The 27453-nt window shown below is 23.2% G+C and overlaps 1 protein-coding gene across 1 annotated transcript in view; it reads right to left on the bottom strand.

The window, feature by feature from the left end:
* Window positions 1–3686: 3686 nt before the first annotated feature.
* Window positions 3687–27453, bottom strand: part of LOC105367899 (prohormone-4) — a 69592-nt gene continuing 45825 nt past the window's right edge. The window contains exons 3-4 of the mRNA XM_011506746.1: window positions 6510–6662; window positions 3687–4577 (exon numbers count right to left, since the gene is read on the bottom strand). Of these exons, the coding sequence (XP_011505048.1) occupies window positions 4384–4577; window positions 6510–6662 (347 nt within the window). The 3' untranslated portion in view covers window positions 3687–4383. The remainder of the gene's footprint in view (window positions 4578–6509; window positions 6663–27453) is intronic.

Genomic DNA, 27453 nt, shown 5'->3' with positions numbered 1-27453 from the left:
TGTGTGTGTGTGTGTGTGTGCGCGCGCGCGCGCGAATATCTTTTTAGATTTGTATATGTATATAATTTGTTATATAGCAAGTTTACTTGTATAATATATAATATATAATATATAATAATATATAATCAGTACTTATTCTGTATTGATATGTTTGTTTGTTTTTAATTAACTGTATATATTTTTAATCAACTTTACGTATTATTATAATATTTTCAGTGCAATTGCAATAAAGTTTTTTCGTATATAATTATTTATTCTTTATATCATATTTATTATTCCTTACTAATATAGATTCATTCTCATCAGTACTGGACAGAAAGAACATTTGCATTTTCCCTTCTATTATATTAATAAATGTAAATAACACATGTAAATAAAAAAAAAAAATTTTTTTTCTATTCTACTGGATCGCTATAGAAATTCATGTTTATGTTATTATAGGTACATGTTTCCATGTTTTCACCTTAATCAAATTGTAAGTGATATTTCATTTTAAAATTCATTTTATAGTATACTATATGATATGTCTTCGTGGTTGGATTAGTTATTTTTATCGACTTTCATTTATATTTCTCGTCTTAAGGTTATCGCAATGTCTGCGTTTTCATGGACGAGTATTGGGTGTTGTGATTGCTTTTCATTTTTATTTAACAAATATTAATTTGTTTATAAAATTTAAAGAAAATTAACATTCCTTGCTTTTATCGAGTAAATTATTACGAGGAAGTGTATAAATAATTGTGAATTAATGTAGAATATTGACTTTTTTAATAAACAGAAATCTGTTGAATTAAATTTGTATTGAATTATCAAAGTAATTGTAAATGTACGTATACTTAGCTTAACTTTAATTTTTATATCTTACGTTAAATTAATATTAAGCAATAATAGTATAACGATCTATTTTTATAAGATCCTTACTTGAATTTAATTTTTTTTTTTTTTTTTTTATTAATTTCATGCTAGTTTAGGATATTTATTAATAAATTTAACTTTAATATTAAATATTGATTGAAGTCAATATTTTGAAAAATATGAGAAAATCGCTTTCTAAAATTTCTTAACAAATTCTAATAAAAGTTTTCAGAGTAATACATCGATCTGGTTATAATTTGATTAAATTCATAAATTTAAGTTTATATCAATTAATGCATCGTGAACAGCAGTTTATGTAGACTGTCTATGCAGAATAAAAATATTTCAAAATTAAATAAGCATGAATATTTTGAATTAGCTATAACATATAGTTAAGGTATATATTATTTTAATAATTTGACTATTACATCAGGAAGAGCAGGAAGGATTGTCCGGTTCAGCGATAATAAAGCTGTAAAGGAATTTTAGGTTTCGGTGATTGTCGACAGATTATTTAATTTTAAATTCTATTAAAGGAAAATCTGATTTTTACTTTTTATTAGAATTAACTTATTAATTGAATGAAAGAAACTAAATTGCTGAATTAAAAGTAAATTAAACACAGATTAACCAAAGTTCATTTCTTTTCATTTTAAACTTTACATTTTAATTGCTGAAATCTATAATATGTATATTTAACAAATTTAGATATGATAATGAAGTTTACGGAAATGAGTTATTGTCGAGTCTATTGAAAAATTTTGTACTTTAAAGACAAATTAAAATTAAATCATACAATTTATTATATTAATTCATATTTATTAATTTTTTTTTTTCCCGAAAAAAAAAAAAAAAAAAAAAAAAAAATAACAGTTCTTTATTCGTAACAGGAAATTAAAAATAGCATTGTATTATGAACATTCCATGATGAAAAATATTACAAAAAATCTCAGCAAATGTTTTAAGCTTTGATATGTTGAAAAAATTATATCATTAACATTAAGCTTAAAGTAAAGATTGATCAAACATTACGAGTATGTATAAAGCAAAAGAGAAAAGATAAATATTTGTTAAAGAAAGTAGGGATTAAAATATAGTTGAAAATATTGAATCCATTATTAATTAAAAAAAAAAAAAATTAATAAGAACGTTTCCTTTTTCAGTTCTTTTTACTTACTTCCTTTATATGATACGTTTACTTTCATTTCTTATTTTGTTTGTTCTTCTTTATTTTACCTGATGTAAATGCATTTAATATGCAAATATTACAGAGTTCACGAAACAACCGTCGTTATAATTCATATTTGTTTTATTTTTCCTTCTTTAAAGTTTTTTTACTTATATATCTACATCTATTTTCTAAATGTTTTTAAAAATTTTTTTCTATGATATGCATATGTGCTTTTGTGTGCGTGTGTGTGTGGGTGGGTGGGTGTGGGTGGATGTGGGTGGATGTGGGTGGAAGTGTGTGTGTGTATAAGAAGTATGTATAAGTGTATGGAAGTGTGTGTATATATATATATATATATATATATATATATATATATACACGTATATGTCAACGTGCACAGACACGTGTACAAATATTTTTATTATTTATTATCTAAATGTTTAAAGTCACTTTTGTCATAGACTTAAAATTTTTAATCCGATTTAGCACGGAGTAAAAAAACTAATAATCGTAAATAAAATGTTTATTGATGAGGATCGATGATTAATAATTAAAACGACAGCTCTTGAATCGTGGCCTTATAGGTTTTTATTATTCACTTTCCTTCATTTCTTTTATTTAATTTTCCTACCTCGCGCTGATGATAATAACATTTCCCTGACGTATTCGGTATCTCATTACCATCGCTCCCTCGACTCTTAGCGCCGTGATATGTTTTATACCGTCGCAGTAGATTTCATAATATATTCTTATAGTATGTATATATTTTGTGTATTATGGCTTTCTTGATATTTCTCGTCGTTGTTGTTATTGTTGTTGTTGTTTTTTTTTTTTTTTTTTTTTTTTGTTGTTTTTGGTTTTGTTTTTATGGAGTGTTCTCTTACCCTCCGCGTATTTAGTGTCACTATGCCTACGAAAATATCGTATAGCTTTGCCTATGTTTGTCATCATTATATTCTGTTCATATTTTGTTCATGTTATATCATCTCACGTATGTTCTTCGATAAAGATAACATCAATAAGTTACGCGAAACTTATTCTGTTTTTTATTCTTTATTTGAAAATTGTTTGAGAATGCGAAATGGTAGAGTTCAAAGTCTCCTTTTTGTGGCATTACCGCGTGAAATCTTGTGATTACGAAAAGAAGTTAAAAAGGAAGGCTTCGAATACTCGGTCCTGCAAATTCTCCAATTAATTCTTACTTAATGATCATATTGTCGTAGATTCTGTTTGAATCTATAACAATGAATTACACAAAAACTGCAATCACAGGCTAAATTCTAGTTACTGCTTATATAATGTTAGAATTTAACAAGAATGAGTTTAATTATTTTATGAAAGAGAGGCTGAAATCGAAATTGCCTCAATTGCTATCAACATTATCGAGATTGTACTTGCGGACATGCGGATTGATAGTACTGCAGCTTCACAGTACTTGTGATACTTAATCATCACATCGTTTCTACTTTCATTTTTATCGGGATAGACGTTTTATTTGCATTTATTAAAATGAAGAAAATATGGTTTTCTTACTTTTTTTGTTTTTGTTTTTGTTTTTGGTATATTCGTTAGACGCAAAATAGTTTATATAGAATAATATATAGCGATTATTATCGCTAATATATACTTATTCTTCAATTTAATGTTTCATTAACGCAGTAGGCAATCTTCATTATTAAAATTAACTTTTAACTTTCAACTTTCAATTTAATCTTGGCTAAATGTACTTATACGTTTGTTCTTTCTTTTAATTTGCTTTATTTCTTAAGAAGCTGTTATGTTTTAATGTTTATATGCGTACGCTCGGAAATTTTCTTCTCGGTATGTATTACAGGGTGAATGTCGTTAAAGTTAATTTTGTGATTTTTCTTTTAACTGTAGCTTTCGTTAACCAATGCATAATCAATACGAAATAATTGGTTATTAGCTTCTAAAATCGATTAAATTTTTCACTTTCATTTTCACATCACCTGTAATGTCATCATTTTACTTTCATTTATGTAATTGTCAGTAAAACACATGGGATTGCTTGACCATTTCATTTACGTAAAAAGAATTGCGAATAATTTGAATCGTAAAAAAATGCTTAACTTCGACTCGATTCTTCACAAGTTCAATTTAAGTTTTTCATTTTTTTTTTGTTTTTTTTTTTGTTTTTTTTTTCATTCTTTCCAAGTGCACATTTTTATTTATTCCGAGATGAATCGCACTGCATGAATAGATGATGGCTTTGGTAAAAAAACTTGGAAGGATAGAGCTGACGTCAGGTTCTTTGTGCTAAGTTGGTATATCGGTGTATTGGACTTATTTTGTAAGAACAACCGATGTGTCGACCGCACAGTTGTGCTTCGAACACATTAATCGAGAAAGCCAGTGTCGACGAGCTTCTCGAGAAAGAACTTAACGTCGCCCAGCTCGGAGTCTTTGATGCCAAGAGACTTTAGTAAGCCGATGTCACCATTCTCCACTGCCATGAAAACCGAACGCAGATGTTCTAGGTCCGAGCGCATCAGGTGCAAAGCCGCTCCAAAGTCGTCGATTGTCTGCGACTCTTGAACAAGAACACAAAAAATGAAAATGTAGCGTTGGTTGTTTGGTTTGAGCCTAAAAGCTTATAAGATATGCGAATTATTTATTTTTTAACTTTATAGGGCGATTGCATCGATATAAGGAATTTCTACATTTTTCGTGCTTCGAGTGAAAAATTAATAACCATATAATGTGGCAGAACTTGAGAGTTCAATAGATGTGTAAGAAAAAAAAACTTTTTCATATTTTCGTATGTTTACTTGATAATTAATTCAGTAATTAATTACTTATAAGAACTTTATAATATATTTAAGTGAAAAATATTTAAATGAAAATCTTTTTTATATTTGATTTTGTATTTGTTTTAAATTCAATTAGATATTCGATTACTTATGGAATAATTAAGTATATGTATATAATATTGATAATAAAGAGTTGTTAATCTTTAATATAACCTTCATTAATTTGAATAAGCACTATATTATTCCTTCTAATGATGGAAAAAGTGTAGAAATGAAAATTTATAAATAAATTGCATATATCATCATAATTGATAATTCATGTATTTTAAAATAAGAGCATTGATCCATTGGGTTTAAAACAGTATTTATTGTCTATAGATTTGTGTTTTCATCATCAACTTATTTCTGGCATAGAATATGATTATTCAGAAAATTTATTGTATTGTTTGTTTAATGTAAATTGGACGATACTATGGTCGCACAATGGTCACAATCTGCGACAAAAGAAGTGCGCATTAAATATTTATCAAACGTTGATCAAACGATTTTATAATTCCAAAGCTACATCGAATTTATTAATGTATATACAAATTAAGAATGAGTTTCTCATTACATTAGTTACATAAGAAAATGTGATAACTAATTAGAATCGTGCATGAAAAACCATTAATTTTAAATTAAAAAATTATATTCAATAAATATGTTAGACACATGTGAGTACAATAAATATTGAATACAAGTTTAGAAATTGTTGTATAATATTGTTGTATAATATAAATTGTATAATAATATTAAGATATTGAATGAATAATATAATATTTAAAATAATTTATAAGCACGTTAAATGTTAAAATCTAATTAAAATTATTATTTTTATTTCGACGGTGTTTTTTTTTTCTTTTAAATTAAAAAGCTAAAATATATACAATTAAGTGGTACGATTTACTTAATAAATTGATTAAAATAGATTAATAAATAGGTATGTAAATTTATTCAATCGTTATATAATACTGCATATATAAATATTATTGACAAATAAAAAGAGAAGATAAAAAAAATAATTAAAATGTTGATTATAATTTATACAATTAGTGAAATATAAATAATATATAAATGCGAAAAGTTCGTAATTATACGAATATTCATAATTATCGTAAAACAACAACAACAACAACAACAACAACAACAACAACAACAACAACAACAACAACAACAACAACAACAACAACAACAACAACAACAACAACAACAACAACAACAACAACAACAACAACAACAACAACAACAACAACAACAACAACAACAACAACAACAACAACAACAACAACAACAACAACAACAACAACAACAACAACAACAACAACAACAACAACAATTATAATACATAAGAGAGACCTATATAAGAAAAGCAAAGAATAAAAAAATTATTTGCCCATAAAAGAACGAGGAATTTAAATATGTTAACAAAATAAATGTTTCACGTTGCTCTCTTGATTTTCTCTCATAAAGACTATGAGAGACCGAGAGATATAGAGGGATAGCAGAGAGATTTTTTTCAAAGAAATGCAAATTCAATATCATTCACGATAAACGGAGTTCTGTTAATGACTTAAAATAGAAAAAATAGGGACACTGACGGACAGATAAAACATTAGATAAATGTATGGGTAGACAAGGGGAGAGAAAAATAAATAAAAACATTGAAAGCTTACCAGATAGGGCTATTGCGACCTTATTTACTCCTCCGAGTGGAGCAAGAGCATCTCTCGCCTTACTGCCAAATAGTTTTTCAAGATAATTAGGCCCGTGGCTGGCAAGTAGTGCCTGTAAGAAGCTCGCTGTTTCCTCCACAGGTGGTCTTTTGGCTGTGAAAATATAAGACACACGTTGCTGAAATATTTATTTTGGGTTGAATTTAAATATCATTCCATTATTCCCGCTGCTTTTCTGCTGAAATTACAATATCTATGTTTGCTCGAATAGCACATTCAGCAGATTATTAAACATCGCTTAGAGCTTTAGAGCTGTGCTTCTATTCAATGCAAAATTACACTTTCCTTATTATTATATTGAAGTGTTGATATGTACGCAATTTTCATCAAATGCACACGTGCGCACATTAAATTCCTTCATTGTCAATCGTACCTTTTCAACTGACCTATTCAAATTACACGTTCTAATCTTCTTTACAATTATTAATGAATGAGCTTTATTATTATAGTTATTCCATCGATTATTAATTATCGTACGATCGATGGGCATTCAGAAAGAATTTTCACACATTTATTAATTTTAATCAATTTTCTTTATTCGTTGAATATTGAAATATATTTGATTCTCTTATAGGGAGGTGATGTGATTTACCAGCTAAATGTATACATTTAAACTATTTCATTAAAGAGCTTAAATATTCAAGAACATATTGTGAAATTTGGTGAATTCAGTCCAATCGATACATGTGTAAGTTTTAGATGGCCGATAAAAGGGAAGAATTATTAAGCAGATATTTATAATAATCTAAAACTTCAAAATTCTTTCAAGTCAATTTTATGAAGTAATTTATTTGCCGAACTAACATGCAGATGTTTTTGAAATAGTTGAAATGCTATTTGAAATAGAATCAAAAGTATCGATAAAGAAGTTTATGAAATTTCAACATCTGTATGGACATATAGATATATTTTTTTTTTTTTTTTTTTTTTTTTTTTTTTAGCTAATCGTAATTAGTTAATTGACACTGAAAATATTTTTAAATTAAAAAAGTTGTTTTTCAATTCTCATTTTAAAATTACGGGCTCTACTCTACTCTCATTTCTGTTTTAATAATTCAAAATTTTCAATAATTAGTCCATAGTTTTTCTATTTTGTATAACTCTAATTATATGTTTAACTTTAGTTAATTTCAATAAATATAATTTCATTATGATATATTATCACATTAGTTATGTTTTATATTATGTATAATAAAATCCTCAATAATTTATAAGAGTAGGATCAACTAGTTTAAATATTTGTTTATTTTATATCATTTTCTTCAAAATTAACATATTTCGATAATATAAAAGTTTTACAAATTAACATTATAAACATCTCTTCAAAAGTTCTATTATTGTAGTTATTTTTTCCAGAATTCGGTATAATATGATATTTTGAGAATTATTCTTTACAGAATTATTCGATCAGTGTAGGATGTTATGCTAGAATTTCATTTAAACAAACATGTGGTTAAATAACAATAAATAAAAATAAAGGTTAGTATATAAAATTGCATAGATTAATTTACTCGAGATTTTTAGATAATCGTTGCTAAATTTATAATTATTTGTGTAATTGAATTAGAAAAAAAACTCTACGATCTTAAATGTATATAATATTTTAATTGATAAATATTAAAATGTGGAATGCTATCATAGGATACAAATATTTAAAAGATTTAAGGGACTTATGAAAAGAAATATTTCTATCCGATACATCACGAATTACTTATTTTTATTCACTTAAAACTTTTATATTTATTTATTTATTTGCATATTTATAATGCAGATTCCCAAAAAAAAAACAACAAAAAAAACATTAAAATACACTTTTCATTTGTTAATTATTTTATAATATTTGGAATTTCTGATTACTTTATTAAACCAGAGTTTAAATATTCGTTTATAACTTACATTAATATGATTTGCCAATCATGCTTTTCCTATTATTTAAGAGAATATTTAGATGTAATTGCGATTATAATCTAGTTAACAAAGTAATTTAAGTCTTATAAGTACTTAGAAATTTGAAACATTAAAACTTTTACCCTTTATTAATTTTAATATTCGATTAAATTTTTAGTCTCACTAGTAGTATTCATGGGCTACTTGTATTAATTGAATAGGAGAATTAATTATTTAATATAACTTTCACAAATTACAATAGAATATTAATTTTACAAAATGTCACTGATTTGAAGTAATTTTTATAAAATTTTCTTACGATTCATAAGACTTTTTAAATTAAGTTAACATTTCAAATTGACAATTAGCAGTATTTCATGTTACAATTGGACTTTCATTTATACTAATTTTGTATAAAAGCACATGTATATTTCATGAATAACGCACAAAGGTTATTAATTATGTTTAATTTAATGGTATCAAATTTGTGATTGGTTGAAAAGAAAAAAGTTTGTATACCTATGAAAATGAATTGTTCGAGAAAATTCATGACAATTTATTGTACACTTAACATAAATACATGTCTAGTCAATTGAGCTACTTTTATTTGAAATTAATTGTAACACCATACGAATAAATTGTATATATATATATATATATATATATATATATATATATATATATATATATTGTTTCATAAAATTTCTCTAATTAAAATATCAATAATATTATTACCAAAATGTATAAATTATAATTGATATTGTAATGTTTTTATGCTAAGTAAAATTTTATTTTTATATTTTATTTGAATCATGTTAATAATTTATTATTTAATGATATTTTCATATCTGTGAATAGGATGCTTTTTTCTATCTTACTATTAATTTTTATAAAAATAGATAAAAAATTTTACGTAATAACGTTTACACATTCATACTGTCTGATTTATTTAATATTTCTTACAAACATTATGAAAATTAAATGAGTGATCGATAATTACTTAATATAACAATAAAATTTAATTAAAAATAAAAAACAATAGCAAGTTTTATTACTTCTTAAAATAAAAAAATTTACTAAATATTATTATTCATTATTTTATTTATTATATCATATATTTTGATTATTATTATATTATCACTAATATTATTTTATATTATATAATCGATATAATTATATTTGTAGCTTTACATATCAATTAAGGGAAATAAAAAATCCTAATTTTATATGCAGATTCGATAATTTCATTGATCATTAATTTTCTATTTTAGTTTCAAATAATATATTATGTATTTGTAATTGTTTAATCCTTGTAAATAATTTCAATTTTCTTACATTCTATTTATATCTTATACATATAATATAAATAAATTGAAAATAAATGAAAAACGATTTCATCAATTTAAGTCAGTTCACTAATAATAATTATTTAATAAAAATTAATATAGTAGGAAAAATGAATTCTGATGTTTTACTGATGATTTTGCCACAAAATTTTTCTATCAAAATAATACAAAAATAGTATAATTAATTATACATCTTTATACAATTATAAGATTTTTTATGTCGGTGGTTATATATTTTCAGTGTTAAAGGAAAGCTTACATGGTGACGTATATTATTAGTATTTATATTGTATATACTGAATACACTCATAAAATTATTCTTATTCCTATTATCTTATGCTTTTCGGACGATATTTTTAAAAATGTTCGTTTCATTCAAATTTATCACGTATAAATATTGATGGCGTGTTCAAAATCGATTTAAACGGCTTTTAAAACGTCAAATAGACGATGGTTACATTCATCGGCTATTAATTTAAATAAATTTTAATTTAAATAAATTTAATTTTTAATAATAATTTCATGAAAATAAATAATATTATATAATGAAACTAGCATCTTCAACTATTTAAAAATAAAAAGTAATAAAACATAAAAGATTCCTTGCGAACTGTTTTGATGATTATCATTATTATTTTCAACAGAAAGTTTCTATTTTTTTTTTTTTAGTATTTTTTCTAATAAATAAAAACTTATCCATTTATATATATATATATATATATATATATAATTATAATTATAACAATTTTATATAGCTCAAGAATCATTTTATTTAGCTACGTTATATTTTTTCCATTAAAAGTATAAATTATACAAGATTTCAGTGGAAAATATTTGTAGATTTAACTATGTAGATATAATAAGATATATTTGCAATATATCTGATAATTACAATACTTTTTCTAAAATTTCTTCAGTATAATCAAATAATAAAATTGAAAACAACTCAATGGGTATTATAAAAAAAAACAAATAAAACAAATTGTAATGAAGTAGAATTCAGAAAGTAAATTTTAAATAATTATAAAAAAAATATATAAGTCAATTTTTAACAAAAACCTTACAATAATGTTATATTTAAAAATGAAAACCTCTTTATACCTATAAAGGTTTGTTATATACTTGATATATGTCAATTAAAATATAAATTTGAGGAATACCAAAATTAAGTAACTTTATGTCCTTCATAATAAAAATTTAATATTTAATTTTTGTAATATTTTTTTCCAATAACTTAAAGAATATTTTGATATCGTTCCTCCTTCCAATTCTTCCGTATCGTAATTGTATCGAGGGATATCTCATTAAAAATCAAAATCTCTTATCAATATAAAACAACAAAAATCTTTTATTAATATCACATATGCCGACGAGACATATACATATGCACACGCATTTGATGGCGCGTATTTCACATTACAAGTGACATACGACATGTTGTCATTCATCATAAAAAATAACATGAATACAATTCATCGCTTTAAAGTGCAAATTGATCGTACAAGCGAAGCCCATAAAAATATGAGAAAATGTGTGCTTTGAGGATTGGCATGTGAGTTCTATAGAAGTTACGAGAAATATTGGAAAAGGCCAGTTAGAACAAGATTATATGTTTCGACTTCAAATGGCTATGAATATAAAAAAGCGATGTAAATAGGTTATTTCATATTATTATTGTTATCTGTATCGATTTCATAATAATCATAAATTTCTGACGATGTTTCAAATTAATTTCCAATTTGTTAATTATTAAGCGATCTTAATCTGGGATTTATTATTTGGACTTTTAAAATGCACGCAAGTGAAAATTCTTTTATAATAGTCAGCCTAGCATTAAATAAATTTCATTTACATATTTTATAAAATACTTATACAATTATTAATTAATTTTAAATTAAACTTAACAATAAATTTTTTATGTAATGTTGATTATATAAAATAGATTATGCAAAATTGTGAACGAAATAGAAACATGAAATTATATAATAGATGCAACAATTTTATTTTATTTTATAAAAGCAAAAATTATTTTTCATAAAAATTGTACTTTCCGATTCTTCTTTTATATTACGAAATGTATATTTTTATAGGCCTCAAATGTCTTTTTATTCACGAAATATTCGAAAACATTAATTGTTTTTAAAGCATATTCTTTAGGTAAAATTATTAGCTTAACAATAATATTATATTAATATTATATTATAAATTTATTATATGTCATAATAATAAGTAAGAAGTTTATATCTAAAGAGAGATTTTGTATATTTTGATAATTCTGAAAAGTAAAGCTAATAGGGTATAGTTTCAATGGTTTCGTAAAACTGAATAAAAGGGCAAATTAATATTGAAGTTAAAATTTGTTTGGTATAAAATATACTATACCATACTATAATATACTGTGGTATACCATACTATACTATAATATACCATACTGTAATATACCATACTATACTATATATATATATATTTGACGATATTGTTTTTGTAAATTGAAGTAACATTGCAGCTGTAAATTTTGAATAAAAAGTGCACATGTAAGGATTTCATTAGTTTATTTAAACAAATTTTATTGATTTTTGTATGAACAATAGATGAATTTTTCTTACATATATTATTTTTATGAATAAATAATCGAGTATGAGAATGTTTTATATAAGTATAAATCTAACTCTGAAATCTTCTCTCATTTGGATAATTTAGCTCTAAATGTTAGCAAACATCACGAAAAGCAACGTTAATGAATCCTTTAATCAATCTACAACAAAAACTTTCAGTTTTTCACGACAGCAATTAATAGTTATAATATTTAATAATCATATTTAATCATTCCAAATTATGTAGCAACTTAAAATTTAATTACGTAGAGATTTTTTTTTAAGTTTCTTTAATATTTTGTAGTATTATATGAATGTAGAGCATCTATTTTTATTTACCAATTTTTTGGGAATTAACAGTTTCGAAAACACATTTATATAATATACATGCAGTATTAATACGTATGCAAATAATAATAATTTATTATTTAAGGATAAGTTTTAATAAAGCATCTTATTATTTTCATTTAACTAATTTTATTTCCCAAATCAATGAAATATTTAAAGATTAAAGATTAAAAGATTTTAGGTAAATTATGGTATATTTTCTTTGACATGCCGGAAAAAATAAAAAAAAAAAAAAACACTTGAGCGATACAAAATTGAAATTAGTCAGAAAAAATACAAAACACAATTTTCTCTGTCCGTTTCTGATTTACTGCCCATATATGGGTAATTGTAATGAAATTAAAATGAAATAAAAATGCGTCTACATAAAATCTTTTTATTTTGTAAAAAAATATTTTTAAATATGAAAGATTAATTTAACTACATAAAACAACTATTAATTAATTAAAGTGATTTTTTCCGAATAAAAATGTGTTTATGTTATAATAAAATTGTGTATTTGACAATATTAATCTTTACATTCGATTATGTAAAAATAACATTGAACTACTGATTTTTATTGTTAAGTTTATTAATGGAGTGAAGGATTACAGATTTATTTCTAAACTGTTACGGATTACTTTTACATAAGCTTTCACAGAAATAATCCTTATTGATTTAAATGTATATATATATATATATTTTTTTTTATCATTGAACTATTAAAAGACGAGTAATTTAAGAATTTTTTACAAGATTATAATAAAATGAAAAATAATATATGTTATCAGACTTAATAAAATTATATTATTAAATTAGAGTATAAGCAGTATTTTTAATTAAAAATTGTAAATACATAAATTAGAGAGAAAATGTAAATGTAAAGATAATATATTATTTACTGTTATACGCTATAAAAAGTGTAATTAAATTTGATTTAAAAAAAAAAAAAAAAAAAAACAATTAAAAATATTTATTTTCAATGAGATGAAAATTACCTTTACTCTAATAAAAAGTAAATGTATAATTTTCATAAATACTGACAACATATTACGATAATTGATTCAGAAATGTTTGTGCTAAATATAAAATAAAATGTTAACATGAATTACACAAATTTGATATACGATATGGCTAGGATTTGTACTTTTTGTCATGCTGATTTTGTATATTTTCTACCGAAAAAAAAAACAGTTTATTTTACTTTATTTTTTATAATAAAGTCACTTGCTTGATATTCAATTACATAGATTTAGATTATAATAAAAGTTTAAATTTGGGATTTCACCATAAACTCTTTTTATATACTTTTGTACGTTAAATTACAAAGTCACATTGATTGAGAAAACATCTATATTCTTGATAAAAGAATGTTAGCTGTAAGTGACCTTTGTAAATAAAAGAGAGTATAATATTATGATTGGAATTTTTATAAAAAATTCTCAGATATAAAGAATCTGATGAATCGAAAAGAACAATGGCAAAGTTACAGCCTCTGAAACTATCGAATAAAATTAGAAAATATTAACGTTAAATGCATTTTAAATATAATATTTAGATTTTTTTATTTTCATCATATATAAGTAACATTTTCAGATAAAATATAAATGTTCAAAAGAAGGTTTCAGTTAAAGTTTAACAATTTTGTCATTGATATTAAATTTCAATTATATGAAAATAATTAAATCAAATGATTTAATTGTTAAACTTAATGTTAATTGTAAAACTTATATAAGAAAATTAAAAAAAACGAATTTTATGAAATATTTATTATATCCGTAATTAATCAAATAAGATTTTTTATACAATTCTTTAGATTTTATTCTGCAAAAAAGTTTTTTAATTTAATTAATAATAGAATGATTAGAAAAAATTAGTTTGTTCTCTATATTAATTCATATTCAATTTTCATGCACATTAACTTTGAGGAACGGTACTGCATATTACAATTTACTTTTAAAATTCTCTTTTTTTTTCTTAACTTAGGTTTTTTGATATTTACAAAAGATCCCTACATCCACTATTATTATTATTATGAATTATGAATAGTTCATTATAAGTATGCATAGGTAGGCGTTCTCGATCTGACAAAAAGTTCAAAATTAATTTCAATCGTTCCTTTTAGGCACACACACACACACACGCACGCACACGCACGCGCACACACACACACACACACACACACACATTCTCGATGTTCCCATAATTTATGCATCTATATAGAATTTTATGAATAAAGATACGGATCATTTTAGTATTGTACCTGCCTCTCTTAATTGAACCAGGTATAAAAATTACCTTTGGTGAATTAATAGGATAAGGTGTTGGTCCGTTAATCAACTGCCAACACTGGGACAAGCAATTTGGCCCTAGAAAAGAAATGTTACAATGAACAGCGATTTTTCCTCCAGCTGGCGTTTAAAGAAGACTTTCGAGCAATCCATCAGTTACCTAGTGAAATGACGCTCATTCATCCCGGTTAAATATACTTGACTTTTTAAAAATATTCACAATCCAAACAGCTTCGTGCGGAATTTTACATTATTTCCCCATTATCATACTGAAAACGAAGTTAAAAAGTAGTGATATTTTTAGATTTCATGAGTTTAGATTACGAAAATATCATGTATTTGGAACGGGCATTACTGTAGTAAATTTACAATTGAATAAGATTAAGTTACATTAAATACTACAAAATTTCATTTTACTTTATACAATTATTCAAAAATTAATGCATTACTAATTTTTTAATTTTATTTTAAACATCACTGCACAGGTTCATTATGCTTTCTTATTTGTACACTTTATAGGAACGTAAATATTATTTATTTAAACTTAATTAAAATAATAATTAGATGAACCTAGTAGTACATTACCTATATTTCAGATGATTATTAAAAATCTAAAAATTAATTTTTATTTAATCATCTTGTGCAATTATTATTTTATTTTCTTTTTTAGTTAATTTTTTGATTATTAGACAGAAGCTTTTATTGATATATGTTACTCGTTGATTTCTGCTATTTTCTTGTGGAATTTTGGATATATATATATATATATATATATATATATATATATATATATAATTATTTTAATTTCTTTTTCCAGTTAAAATTATAAAATATATATTTAAGTAATAGAAAATTTAAATATTTTCCGAATACGAAATATTCATCTTCATACAAATCTATCGGTATTATACTTAATTAATTAATAATAATTTGTTATTAAATAACTTATAAAATAAATTATTAATAGTATTTTTATTATACAGTTATTTTTCATATTATTTGTAATAATAATATTATATACGACATTGCTTTCTTTATATTATTTAAGAAATTTTTATACATTATGTTTAGTTTTTTCAAAAAATTCTCTCTTCGAATAAACTTTTGTTGAATATCATATTTCGTACACTAATAAAACGCGAAAAATAAATACAAAACATACAATAAAGATAAATCAGTACAAATGTATTTATTATAATGATAAAAAAGTTGATAGAATATTTAATTTTATTCAAGTACGCCTGTATGTTTTATCTAACGCATGTTCACATACTTTATAGTGCAAACGATACTTCATACAAAATAAGGAATAACTGTGTACTCTAATACTTTCATATTCACAAAGTATTACAAAATTTAATTACAAATACTAAGAGACAAATATAATTAATCTATTATATCTGACTGAATGCGTCATTGTAATATAAATAATTTTTCATGTAAATTTAAATAATACTTTAATACATTAAAGTACATTTGGCTTTTTATAAGTTACTAATATTAATTTTTAAATTATTTATAATAAATTTAATTGTTAATACTGTATAAAATTTTTATCGAATTAAAGTTAATCAAGCTATTATATATCACTATAAATAATAAAATAATTAGTGCTATTAAGATATTAAGTCTTAAAGTATTGTATGAGTCATTATTTTCTCTCTAAAAGAAAAGAAAAATAATATAATTAGTGCTTTTAGTAGATTAAACCTTAAAGTAGTGTATGTATAATGCAAAATTAAAATAATATAATTTTGTATAAGTAGAGTGAAGTAAATGTTTGTAGTGGATTACTTCGGCTTCAGTTTAGTACTCACGAAAGTAGATCAATTGACTAAGTGAAATAGATTATTAACAACAATGGATACAATAATCAACATTATATAAAATATTCGTACTTAAGAAACGAAAAATTACTCACATTTATGAGAAGTGTGAACTATCTTAATTAATTATCTATCTGTTAATTATCTATTGGAATCTTGACTAATTATACTTTAATAAAAAAAGAATTATTTAACATTATTCCTATTTAAATATTTATTAATTTATTAATTATAAATGAATTTATAAACATATTTTTATTTACTAAACTATATGCAATTGTTAGAATTTTTTGTTCGTGGAATAAAACAACAATTTATTAAATATATGATTATAAAAATCTAATTAATTAGAGAGAAAATAATTAATTAAGAGAAGAAAAATAAAAAATATGGATCATTGGATATTGAATATATGTATATATTTCATTAATTAATTTGAATGAATTAATTAAAACTAAATGAATTACTAAAATAGAAAAATATTTTTATAAGAACCAATTGCGAAATTGGATAATATACTTTATAAAATCAAAAATTTAATTAAATATGTTTTAATAAATTGCGTTATAAAGAATTGAACTTTTAAAATAATAATTATTTTACAAGTTTTTATAAGAAAAAACAATTCGTAAAGAGAAATGATTTTAATAGTCAATTGTAAGATGATAATATAATAAAATGCCTCGGGATTATAAGTAATATAGACAATAAATTAATGTAGGATAAAATTTTTTTAACAATGTGCTGCTAATTAAATAACATCCATTTCGTAATATTTGTTACTCGTATGTGCAAATAAAATATACGATATTCCTTGAATTTTATGTAAAATATTTTCCTACATATAATTAATTTTTTATATATATATATACAATAAGTGAATGCAAATAATAATGTATTAAGCAATTGGAGATATCATCGTGTCCTTCACAAATGTAATTACATTATATTCCATAGGTCATTAATTAATTATTAAAAATATTAAAAACAACAAATATTTAATGCATTAGATAATAAATATAATATTAAATAATATTTATAATATATTCCATGTACGTAATATAATGAAAATTATAAAATTTCAGGTAATTCGCTGTGTAATAGGAAACCAACTGTTATTCAATTAAATCTAATATTGGTTTTTCCTCAATGAGGAAAGTGTATAATGAAAGTGCGAAACATTTTATTGATTTCACAGGTTTAAGCACACGAATGTTAGTTTGACACAAATTCTTCAGTTATAAGTGTTTTAATAATTATACATCCAGTTGTTTTTTATTATTTTATTTAAACTATTGTTTCAAACAAAAATTGAAAAGTAAATAGAACAATATTAATAATCTTCTTAATATGATGATTGAGAAAATTTTTTTCAATAATGCACATTTTTTAACTCGTTTCAATTATTTTATTAATTTAACATTATTGTTAATTTTTTTTTTTTTTTTTTTTTTTTTTTTTTTAAATCATTTACTTTCATTTAATCTGATGTTAAGTCCCCGTGTAATTCTGTACAATATTTTATAATTAGAACTTTACAGGAGTTTATTTTTATTTTATTTACTTGTTTACTGACTAAACACAAACTTATTCTCTTACTTTACCTTTTTCCTTTTCTATTTATCATTCATTATTTCTTCTCCAAGTTTATTTAAAATTTTGTCTTTTCGTTTAAAATGTAGCTACTTTCTATTTATAGTATTAACGGCAAAATTGATTGTGACTTTAAATTAATCGATATTATTTTTCCATTCGGCTCATCTCAACAAGAGAAACAAATTTGTTTTAGTAAATTAATTACAAAACCATATTCTTATTGAATTGACTTATTGGACGAAGTACTTGTTTATGTAATTATATTAAATTTTTCAATGTTTTTTTTTTTAAAGTATATAAAAGTATATTTTTATTTTTTTTTATTGGCATATAACAATGAGAATGAAACAAAAATATGCTTATAAGAATACGGACGATTTATCGATAAAATTACTTAGTCTTTAGATAATTAAAAAGAATATTTTTAATGTTTTCATTATTTTTGAGACCATAATAATAAGTTTAGTATGCTAGTGACAATTTTTTAAATGTCGGAGAGAATTTGCATCAATTTTTCATAAAAATTAATAATCGGAAAGCACATAATTAAATAAAAAATTTTTTTTTTTTTTTTTTTTAACTCATTAAATACTCGTATATTTTATAAAAATTTAATCAGAGTATAATACATTATAGACGAATATAATAAACACGAAGCAATTCCAGTATTGTTGCTATACTCTCATTTAAACTTTTATTTTAATAAATTTTCTATTAATTTTCAAGATTCACTTTAAAAGATCTTTATGCGAGTATATGATATAAGTATATTTTTAAAGAGCATTTATATATTTAAATAAAATTAAATGCTTAAAATATTTTAGTATTATAAAGTATTTTCTTATAATATTATTTATCACAATACTTTCATTTTTGTGAAAATAGTCTAGATGAAAACATTTTGTTGAAAAATTGATTATGACTCATCATCTCAAATATTATTTTAAGTTTTCTCTTTATTATATATTTTCTTATCTGCGAGAGTTCCAGTAACAGTGTCCATTCTTAATTAGCAATTTCTAATTCGAAAGTTTCTATATAATAGTGTGAATTGTAATGATCAGAAATATAATTACCCTTAGATAACCTTTATTTAGAAAAAAAAATCTTATGTACTACGATTAATTTGGTTGTAATTAAACCAGTTCAAGAAATGCTTATTATACGTTTTGTATAAAATCTAATGAAATAATGTAGAAATATTTAATTAATAAGTTTTATATTCTAATGTATTGTAATAATTAATTTCTCAAGTTTACCTTTCTTACAAACTTTTTTACAAATCATTTACTTTTTAGTCAAAGAGTTGGCTACTTGAATGAAATAATTACATATTTATTAAAAAATATGATCATAGAAATAATAATTGTAGTACTTTATTTATTTTGTAATATAATTACTTTAAAGTAGGCTAATTATCGTAAAAGTTAAACTTTCTACGTAGCGGAGAATTTTTATACACAAAATTATATAGAATTTCATTTCATACACATTTTTCACTGAAACTTGAGACATAATATCTGAGAAAAAAAATAGGAAACACTTTATTTAAATTAGTTCCTTTTTATTTATATAAAGATACATTTTTTTAACAAATAATTTCAGCTCATTTAAGATACAATAAACATAATATGAGAAACTCTGTACTATCAATAATTTCATTCATTACTTTACTATGTATTATGGTAAAAGTAAGTTGTATATATTAAAGAAAAAAATAGGTTTAAATATCTTAATTTTATGTAATTTGCATCCAGCAATCCAGCAATCATTATGAGTAATAAAAAACAAACATAATGAGTAATGAATGACTCATTATTGAACTAATGCATTAATTTGTAATGTATATATTCATACATCAAAGTACTTCATAGAATTTATTAATTTATGTTGACGCACTTTCAGTAATAAAAATTTAAAAAAAAAAAGCCATTTAAAATGTTAGAATATAATTTCTAATTATGTAAATAATATTATACTCTCAAGTAAATTTAATGATCTTTTAAATCGTGTAACATATTAAATTAATATTTTCAAAGCTTAAGTGATAGTTTTAAAGGAACGAATGAATTGTAAAATTTTTTATTTATTAGTCAAAGAGGAAGAAATTAAGGAATAGTTATCGTATTAAATTTATGAGACTTTTTAATAATTAGACTTTTAAATTGCAATTTCATTTTTTGATATTATCACTGTTTATGATATAAAATAATTTGAGAATATTAAATATGTTTAGGAAAATGTAAATAAATGTTAGTATATAAATTTATATTACATTAAATTATCCATTTTTAAAGATCATTTTAAATGTATAAACATATCTATAATGTATAAAGTTATATTTTCGAATTTTGCTCAGGAATTATAGAGTGTTATAAAAAATTCAGTAATTATTTCAAAATAATTTTTATTGTCCATTTAAACCGTTTTAGCTTACGTTAATAATCTCTTTTATCTTTACAGATATTGATTTATTATTAGTGAAACGGTTATTTATTTTGAGCTTATTGGTTAGTAAATTTGAGCGAATTATTCGTTTAATCTTCGTGGCAATAAAAGTAAATGTTTTTCTTCGTCAAAGTAGAATCTAAAAGGTATGAAAAGTAAATATTTTGTAAAATATGATACTTAGATCGATAATTCATTTTTTTTTCTTTTATTTCTTTTCTTTTAAGGAGGAATTTGAAGGAAATTTGTTATAATTCAAAAAGATCGATCGTCTTTAAGGAACTAAGAATAAAAATCTTAACTCCATTGTCGATAGTATAAGATACTCATACTACGTATAATAGGAATATTATGTTTTTGTTATATATGATACGATCATAAAATTTCAGAATTCAAACTTACGAACTCCATATTAATTATGTCATATCTTGAATTTCATTTAAAGAGTTAAATATTGATTATTTTCTCTTTATTTAAAAACTGAAATGTGGTCAAATTATTTATGCGTGTATAAAAAATAATATTAATATTAAATAATATATATTATTTATACTTCAAATATTTTTTAATGAAAATTAGGTAAAAATTTAAATAGTACTTTATTAATTGTAGAAATTTGTTCATTTCATAGAAAGTTGAATTTTTCTCATACTTATTTTTATTATGTTTATGATTATAGTAATAATATTCTAGGATAAATTTTTCATTCTTGATGTTCTTGCTATAAATATATTATAAATAATATTAGAAGTTGTTTCTACATATTATTTCTATAATTTAGCAGTATAATATTATTATTAATCAATTTACATCATCATTTTACACACGCGCGCGCGCGCACACACACACACACACACGCACATTTTTTTATTTAATATTTTATGAGTATTAGAATACTATTCTTTTTAAATTTATCAACTTTATTTTTATCTTGTGTAAAATATTTTTTTACTACACTTAGATATTGGTTAAAAAATGTATAGTTGAAAGTAAATTGAATGTTCGATTTCATTGAATATTATTAAGTTGTCAAGTTATGTTTTTAGGTCAATCATACATAAAAATAATGCTAAAATGCTGGTTAACTAATTAGCATCTGATTTTTAACTTATACTATATTAAAATCTTCCGCATTCTATTTATTTAACTATTAATAAAACTATTGTTTATATTTCGCTATAGTATTTGTGCGCATTTATTTCTTATTAACTCTGGCATATAGAGTAGCCCTTTGTGTTTTTACATAAACCTTTCCAGCCTAATGAGCGTTCATGTGTAGAATGATTGCGGATGTTCAGTCATGCAGGATAAAATTTACTTCACTATCCTTATCTAAGAATTGCTAACCAAAAATAAGTTCGATATTCAGTATTACTACACGATGATGTGTACACGATGATGCCTTTTAGCATTAGTCTTGTTTAAATTTTTAAATTAACTTTAACATTCTTACAATTCTACCAAGCAATTCTATTTCTACCCCATCTATTTCTTAAGAAAATAAATATAAGTTCTTTCGTGATTTTTCTCTTTTATCCTCCTCGTATTTAGATTTAGTTCGAAAAACCCATTTTATTTTTTATAGTTTCGATGCTTAACATATAGACTCTAAGCGGGAGAAATTTTTAATATAATAATAAAAAATATGTTTATACGTATTGAAGGTACTAACAATTATCTCGTCACTAAAAATTACTTTTAATTTGATGTTTATAGACGCATCATTACATATTTTTGTACGTATAAAATATGTTGATTATTTCGTTTGGATAATCATTTAAAAGGTTAAAAGTATCATTGAAATTATTCAATTATATTTATATATAATTTGAAGCAGAGTGCAAATGAATGTGATTTTAAGTATAATTTATCCTAAAGTTCCTCTCCACGGATCAGATTAACGTTTGTATTTTTTTTTTCTTTCTAACTTATTATGTTTTTATATGGATAGAAATTTTTTGTTAAACTCTCATGTTATTAAACTGCCATTACAACGTAATATTAGTATGGCTTGATATTGGATATTATATCGACGTTTAACATATAATATCTCATAGATTATTTATTTGGACGAATTAAGTTGTAGATAATGAGAATACTTTATTACTTTAATTATAAATAAATTAAAATTTATAAAATGATGATATTTTCAAAGTATTTCAATAAAATGTTTTATTTATAGGATTAGTCAACGATAAAGATGCAAAATTAAAATTTTACTCGAATTGTAAACTTTACGTTCTTATTCTAGCGCTATTTAATCGTTAATTTATATCAATATATCTTTCGTCTCTTTATCTATTCGAGACAGAGTTTTATCTAAATTACAAACGTGACTTTCTTCCAGTATTCATCACTGAACGTTCGATCCCCTTCAGCCATAGCTCATTAGCTCTAAGCAATCATTATTACCATTATTAACATTGAGCAGCTTTTAATCGTTATAATACGTTATTTGATACATCACTTAATAAAAAAATATTTAAAATATTATGTCTAATATCTTCCTGTATTTTTCTATTTTAATCTATTGTAAATTCGCGATAAATGGACAATTCAACGATGAATTTTCCATAATTTTGCATTTGCTATCAAATCCATTTTTACTGTTTTTAGATTATTAAGCCGAATATCTGCGCGCTTTTATGCACAATCGATATCGATATCAATATACACCCAATAATCCACAATGTCACTGAATTTTATCTGTTGATATAGTCGATTTATTTCAACGTATTTAATGTTATGAAAGTTTTCGGAATCTCATATATTTCTGTTTATCACTTCAATTCATAAGTATTGGTTCTCATTATTCTTTCCAATTCTTTGGATTTATTTTGGAATAATTTATCTCTTATTTCTAAAATTCAGATAATTTGTCATTTTCAGCTTATTTTCATCTTGCTTCACCGAGCGATTACCAGTTAATTACAAAGGGACAAGGATCTCAAATTCCACTCAGATTAAACGTCAAATATTTTATTTTTATAACGAAACAATCATAAGTTTCAGTTATATTATACGTAAGTAATACTAAAAAAAAGAAACCAGTAATTACCACTAGTAGATTTAATTAAATGACATTAGATCGATACCCTGCATAATTACTGTTTGAGTCGTCGAACTTATAGTAGTTAAGAAAGTAATAAAAGGCCGGTTTTACTTCTGATTTGAACAAAATTCATGCATTACTATTTAGATGTAATAACAATCGTCATAAATAACAGTATAATTTATTCTTTATTTATTTAAACTTTCTTGCATTCTTGCTTGTAATGTAAATGTAACATTCAATGCACATTATGAGGATTACAAAAATCAATATTTCTTTGAATGAGTCGGTATATTTATGTAATAAAATAAAATATTACAATATATTAAGCAATTTAGTGTTTAGAAATACGTCCGTTTAGTGAGTTTTTTTTTTTTAATATTTCCTAAACAATAAATCTTTATCTAAGATGATTAATAAGTTCAATAAATTGTGTCAGAAATTAAAAAAAAAACAAAAATTTCATATATACATTGAACTAGAAGATAATGAAAAGATATATTGAATGTTTTAAATAATAATATTTAAAAACTATTCAACAGAAAATTAATATAAACATTTTGTGAAAGCAATTTTAATAAAAAATAATAATAAGAAAGAGTATATTATTCAGTTTATGAAATTATACTGGACAATAATAATTAACTATAATATTGAAAGGTTAAGATGCATTAAATTTATAATAATAAATAATTAGAAAAATTATCCAACTATTGACTAATTATCCAACGGTTATTAGACTAATAATTTTCATTACATGCTACAATTAGATAATTTGATAGAATGTATGATTACAAATAAAAAATAAAAAAGATATTAATATTAATAAATATCATAGTATTTCTTTTGGAACTTATTTCAAAGTTAAATGTTTATATGCATTTTATTGAATAAAAGTATTAATAATATTGATAATATTTTTAATGATATAGACATTTGTACAATATTAGTTGGTTGGCCAAGTATTTCTTTCCATTTCTCAATACTCCACTGTTCTTCGAAGTGATATTTCAATGCTATAATTGTATATTTTAATATGTTTTTGATAAGAACGCAGTTTTTATTTTATAATATTAATAATAATAATAATTCGATTTTTTTCTAACCTTATTGTCATTTGATATTTCGTGCAATCGTTAAGTCGAATTTTTATTCTAACTGATTACCATTAACTTTTTACATATATTTTTAAATTACAGTACATATTATTTATCTTGTATTTTGAAAAATCTCGTATAATATATATATATATATTACTAAAAATAATCAAAATCAATATTATCTATGAAATATATGAAGAAATTCTTTATGATAAAGCTCCTACTAAAAGTAAATAATGACCACTTAAAGGAACTATACATGTTAGTTATCATCAGTTTACATGCAAGAATGAGAATGAAAGAGAGAGAGAGAGAGAGAGAGAGAGAGAGACATTTTAGTTACTTTATTATTATTATACAAAGCATGTTTACAGATTACTTAAATCTTCGTGGAACGTGGCAGTGAGCATAGATACTTAAATCGTCGCAATTCGATCATTGACCAAATTAATTTTTATTATCTGTGTATATTGATTATGGTCGATTTAGCGTTTATGCATAGTCGAGCCAGATATTAGAAAAATCATCATGCGTGATAATATACGTTAGAAATTTCCTTAATTTAATGTTAACGAGATTTAGATTATTGCAATTAGTTAATGTAATATATATTATATGTAGCTATAAAAAAAATTATGTAAGCAGCGCGTGTGATATATATTGCAATATTAACCGAACTCAGATAATTTGGTTATTGTCTATTTTATTGTAAATAATACAAAACATTAAATACATTTTATCATAATAAAATTCTTATTAAAATTCACATATTGAGAAGTATTTTCCATTCCTATAAGTCTTAATGATCTTTAAATAATTTAAGGCTAATTAATCACTTCGATGCTCATACTCGAGACAGTATTGCTCGATATTGATTTCCTGATATCGACGTTACATCGATTTATTCATTATTCTCCTCTTTCAACGAGTTTTCAAAGTCGTCTTACTATGGGCGGTTACTTTTCATTTCTCCAAGTATCGCTCGCTTGCCGACAATAGAGTGTGCACGGCTCATGTGACAAGCAATCACAACTGCCACTTTAGTTATTACAATTCAGGACAAAAGTAATTTAAACTACTAATTTATATAAAATAATATAAAAGCCAATTACATTCTCAATGCATTAGTAGCAATAACAATAAATGATTTTCAGTACCTCGATTTTTACAATTTAACAACAAATACTTTACAACAAAGAAAGTATGCTCAGAATATTTATTAAAATATCATTAAATATTTCATATAATGTTTCATATCTTAATTGTTGTCAAATTTTAGAATTATAACTTAATTTACAAATTAACTTACAATTCATTATTTAGTTATTGAGTTACAAAGTTTGTTTTCTCTCACCTTATCTTTCAACTCGTTTAAATTCGCATAATTTTTATTACTTTCACAACACACATCACTTTCTTACGTCTCATATTGTCGATTATTTTTATTTACTTTGTAATTGTCTTAATAAATAGCTTTACCTACGGAAATATTGAAGAAAATAATTATGTAAATTGTGACAGATGATGGACCAACATTTGCAAATAATACAACCAATCACACGCTAGTCATCGCTCACATTAAGATACGAAGAAAAGTGAAAAGTGCTCTGGAAAGCTTTGATTTTTTTAATTTAACATATAAAAGTAGAGTGTCAATTTTTTTTTTTTTTTTTTTTTTTAAAAAAAAAAATGATCACGAACAAAGTCTCCATTCAATCGGTTTACGCGTGATTTCCTAATTCGCTCTATTTTTCTCCGTCACGTTGAATTGTGCTTAAAATAGAATTGACTTTCTCCCTAGGGATGAAAGATTGCTTTGGGAACATCTACGACGAGTCCAAGGTTATAGCTGTAGATAAGCAATCGCAAAAAGTATCACAAATGGAAGCGCCCATATAGTGAGGAAATAGCTTTAACGAGGGCATTGCCGACAAACAAAATCATCTATAAGCTTGACATACGTTTGAGAAAAATTGGAATAGTTTGTCTCGTATGTATTTTGTAAATTAAATTTCGCATAATAACTTAGCATTGATTGTTTGTTTATTAAACTGCATTTGCATTTGTGTCGAATCTTGTGTGAAAAGCAGAGAATTCAAATTTTAAGCTTATTTATGAAATTGTACTGTAATAAATTTGATTTGATCATTAAAAATTCTTGTAAAATTGTAAATGTAATCATTTTTTTTCCTTTTTCATACTTTCGAATAATTTTGAACTTTATTATATATTATTTAATGCAAATATATAGACGGGTCAATTGGAAAAGAACAATTATTACAATTATTTCTTAAATATGTATAGATTCTTTGACATAAAAGTGCTCAATTTCTTCACGCATATCTTGTGAGTAAAAGTAGGTTTTATAATATCGAAACACTTGAAAAATTTCTTTTTATATATTTTTCGCATGCTGA

The sequence above is a fragment of the Ceratosolen solmsi genome, unplaced genomic scaffold (assembly GCF_000503995.2).
Source record: "Ceratosolen solmsi marchali unplaced genomic scaffold, CerSol_1.0 scaffold6, whole genome shotgun sequence".
Taxonomy (NCBI): domain Eukaryota; kingdom Metazoa; phylum Arthropoda; class Insecta; order Hymenoptera; family Agaonidae; genus Ceratosolen; species Ceratosolen solmsi.
The sequence above is the reverse complement of the archived record's forward strand: the minus strand, read 5'-3'. Positions and strand labels throughout refer to the sequence as shown.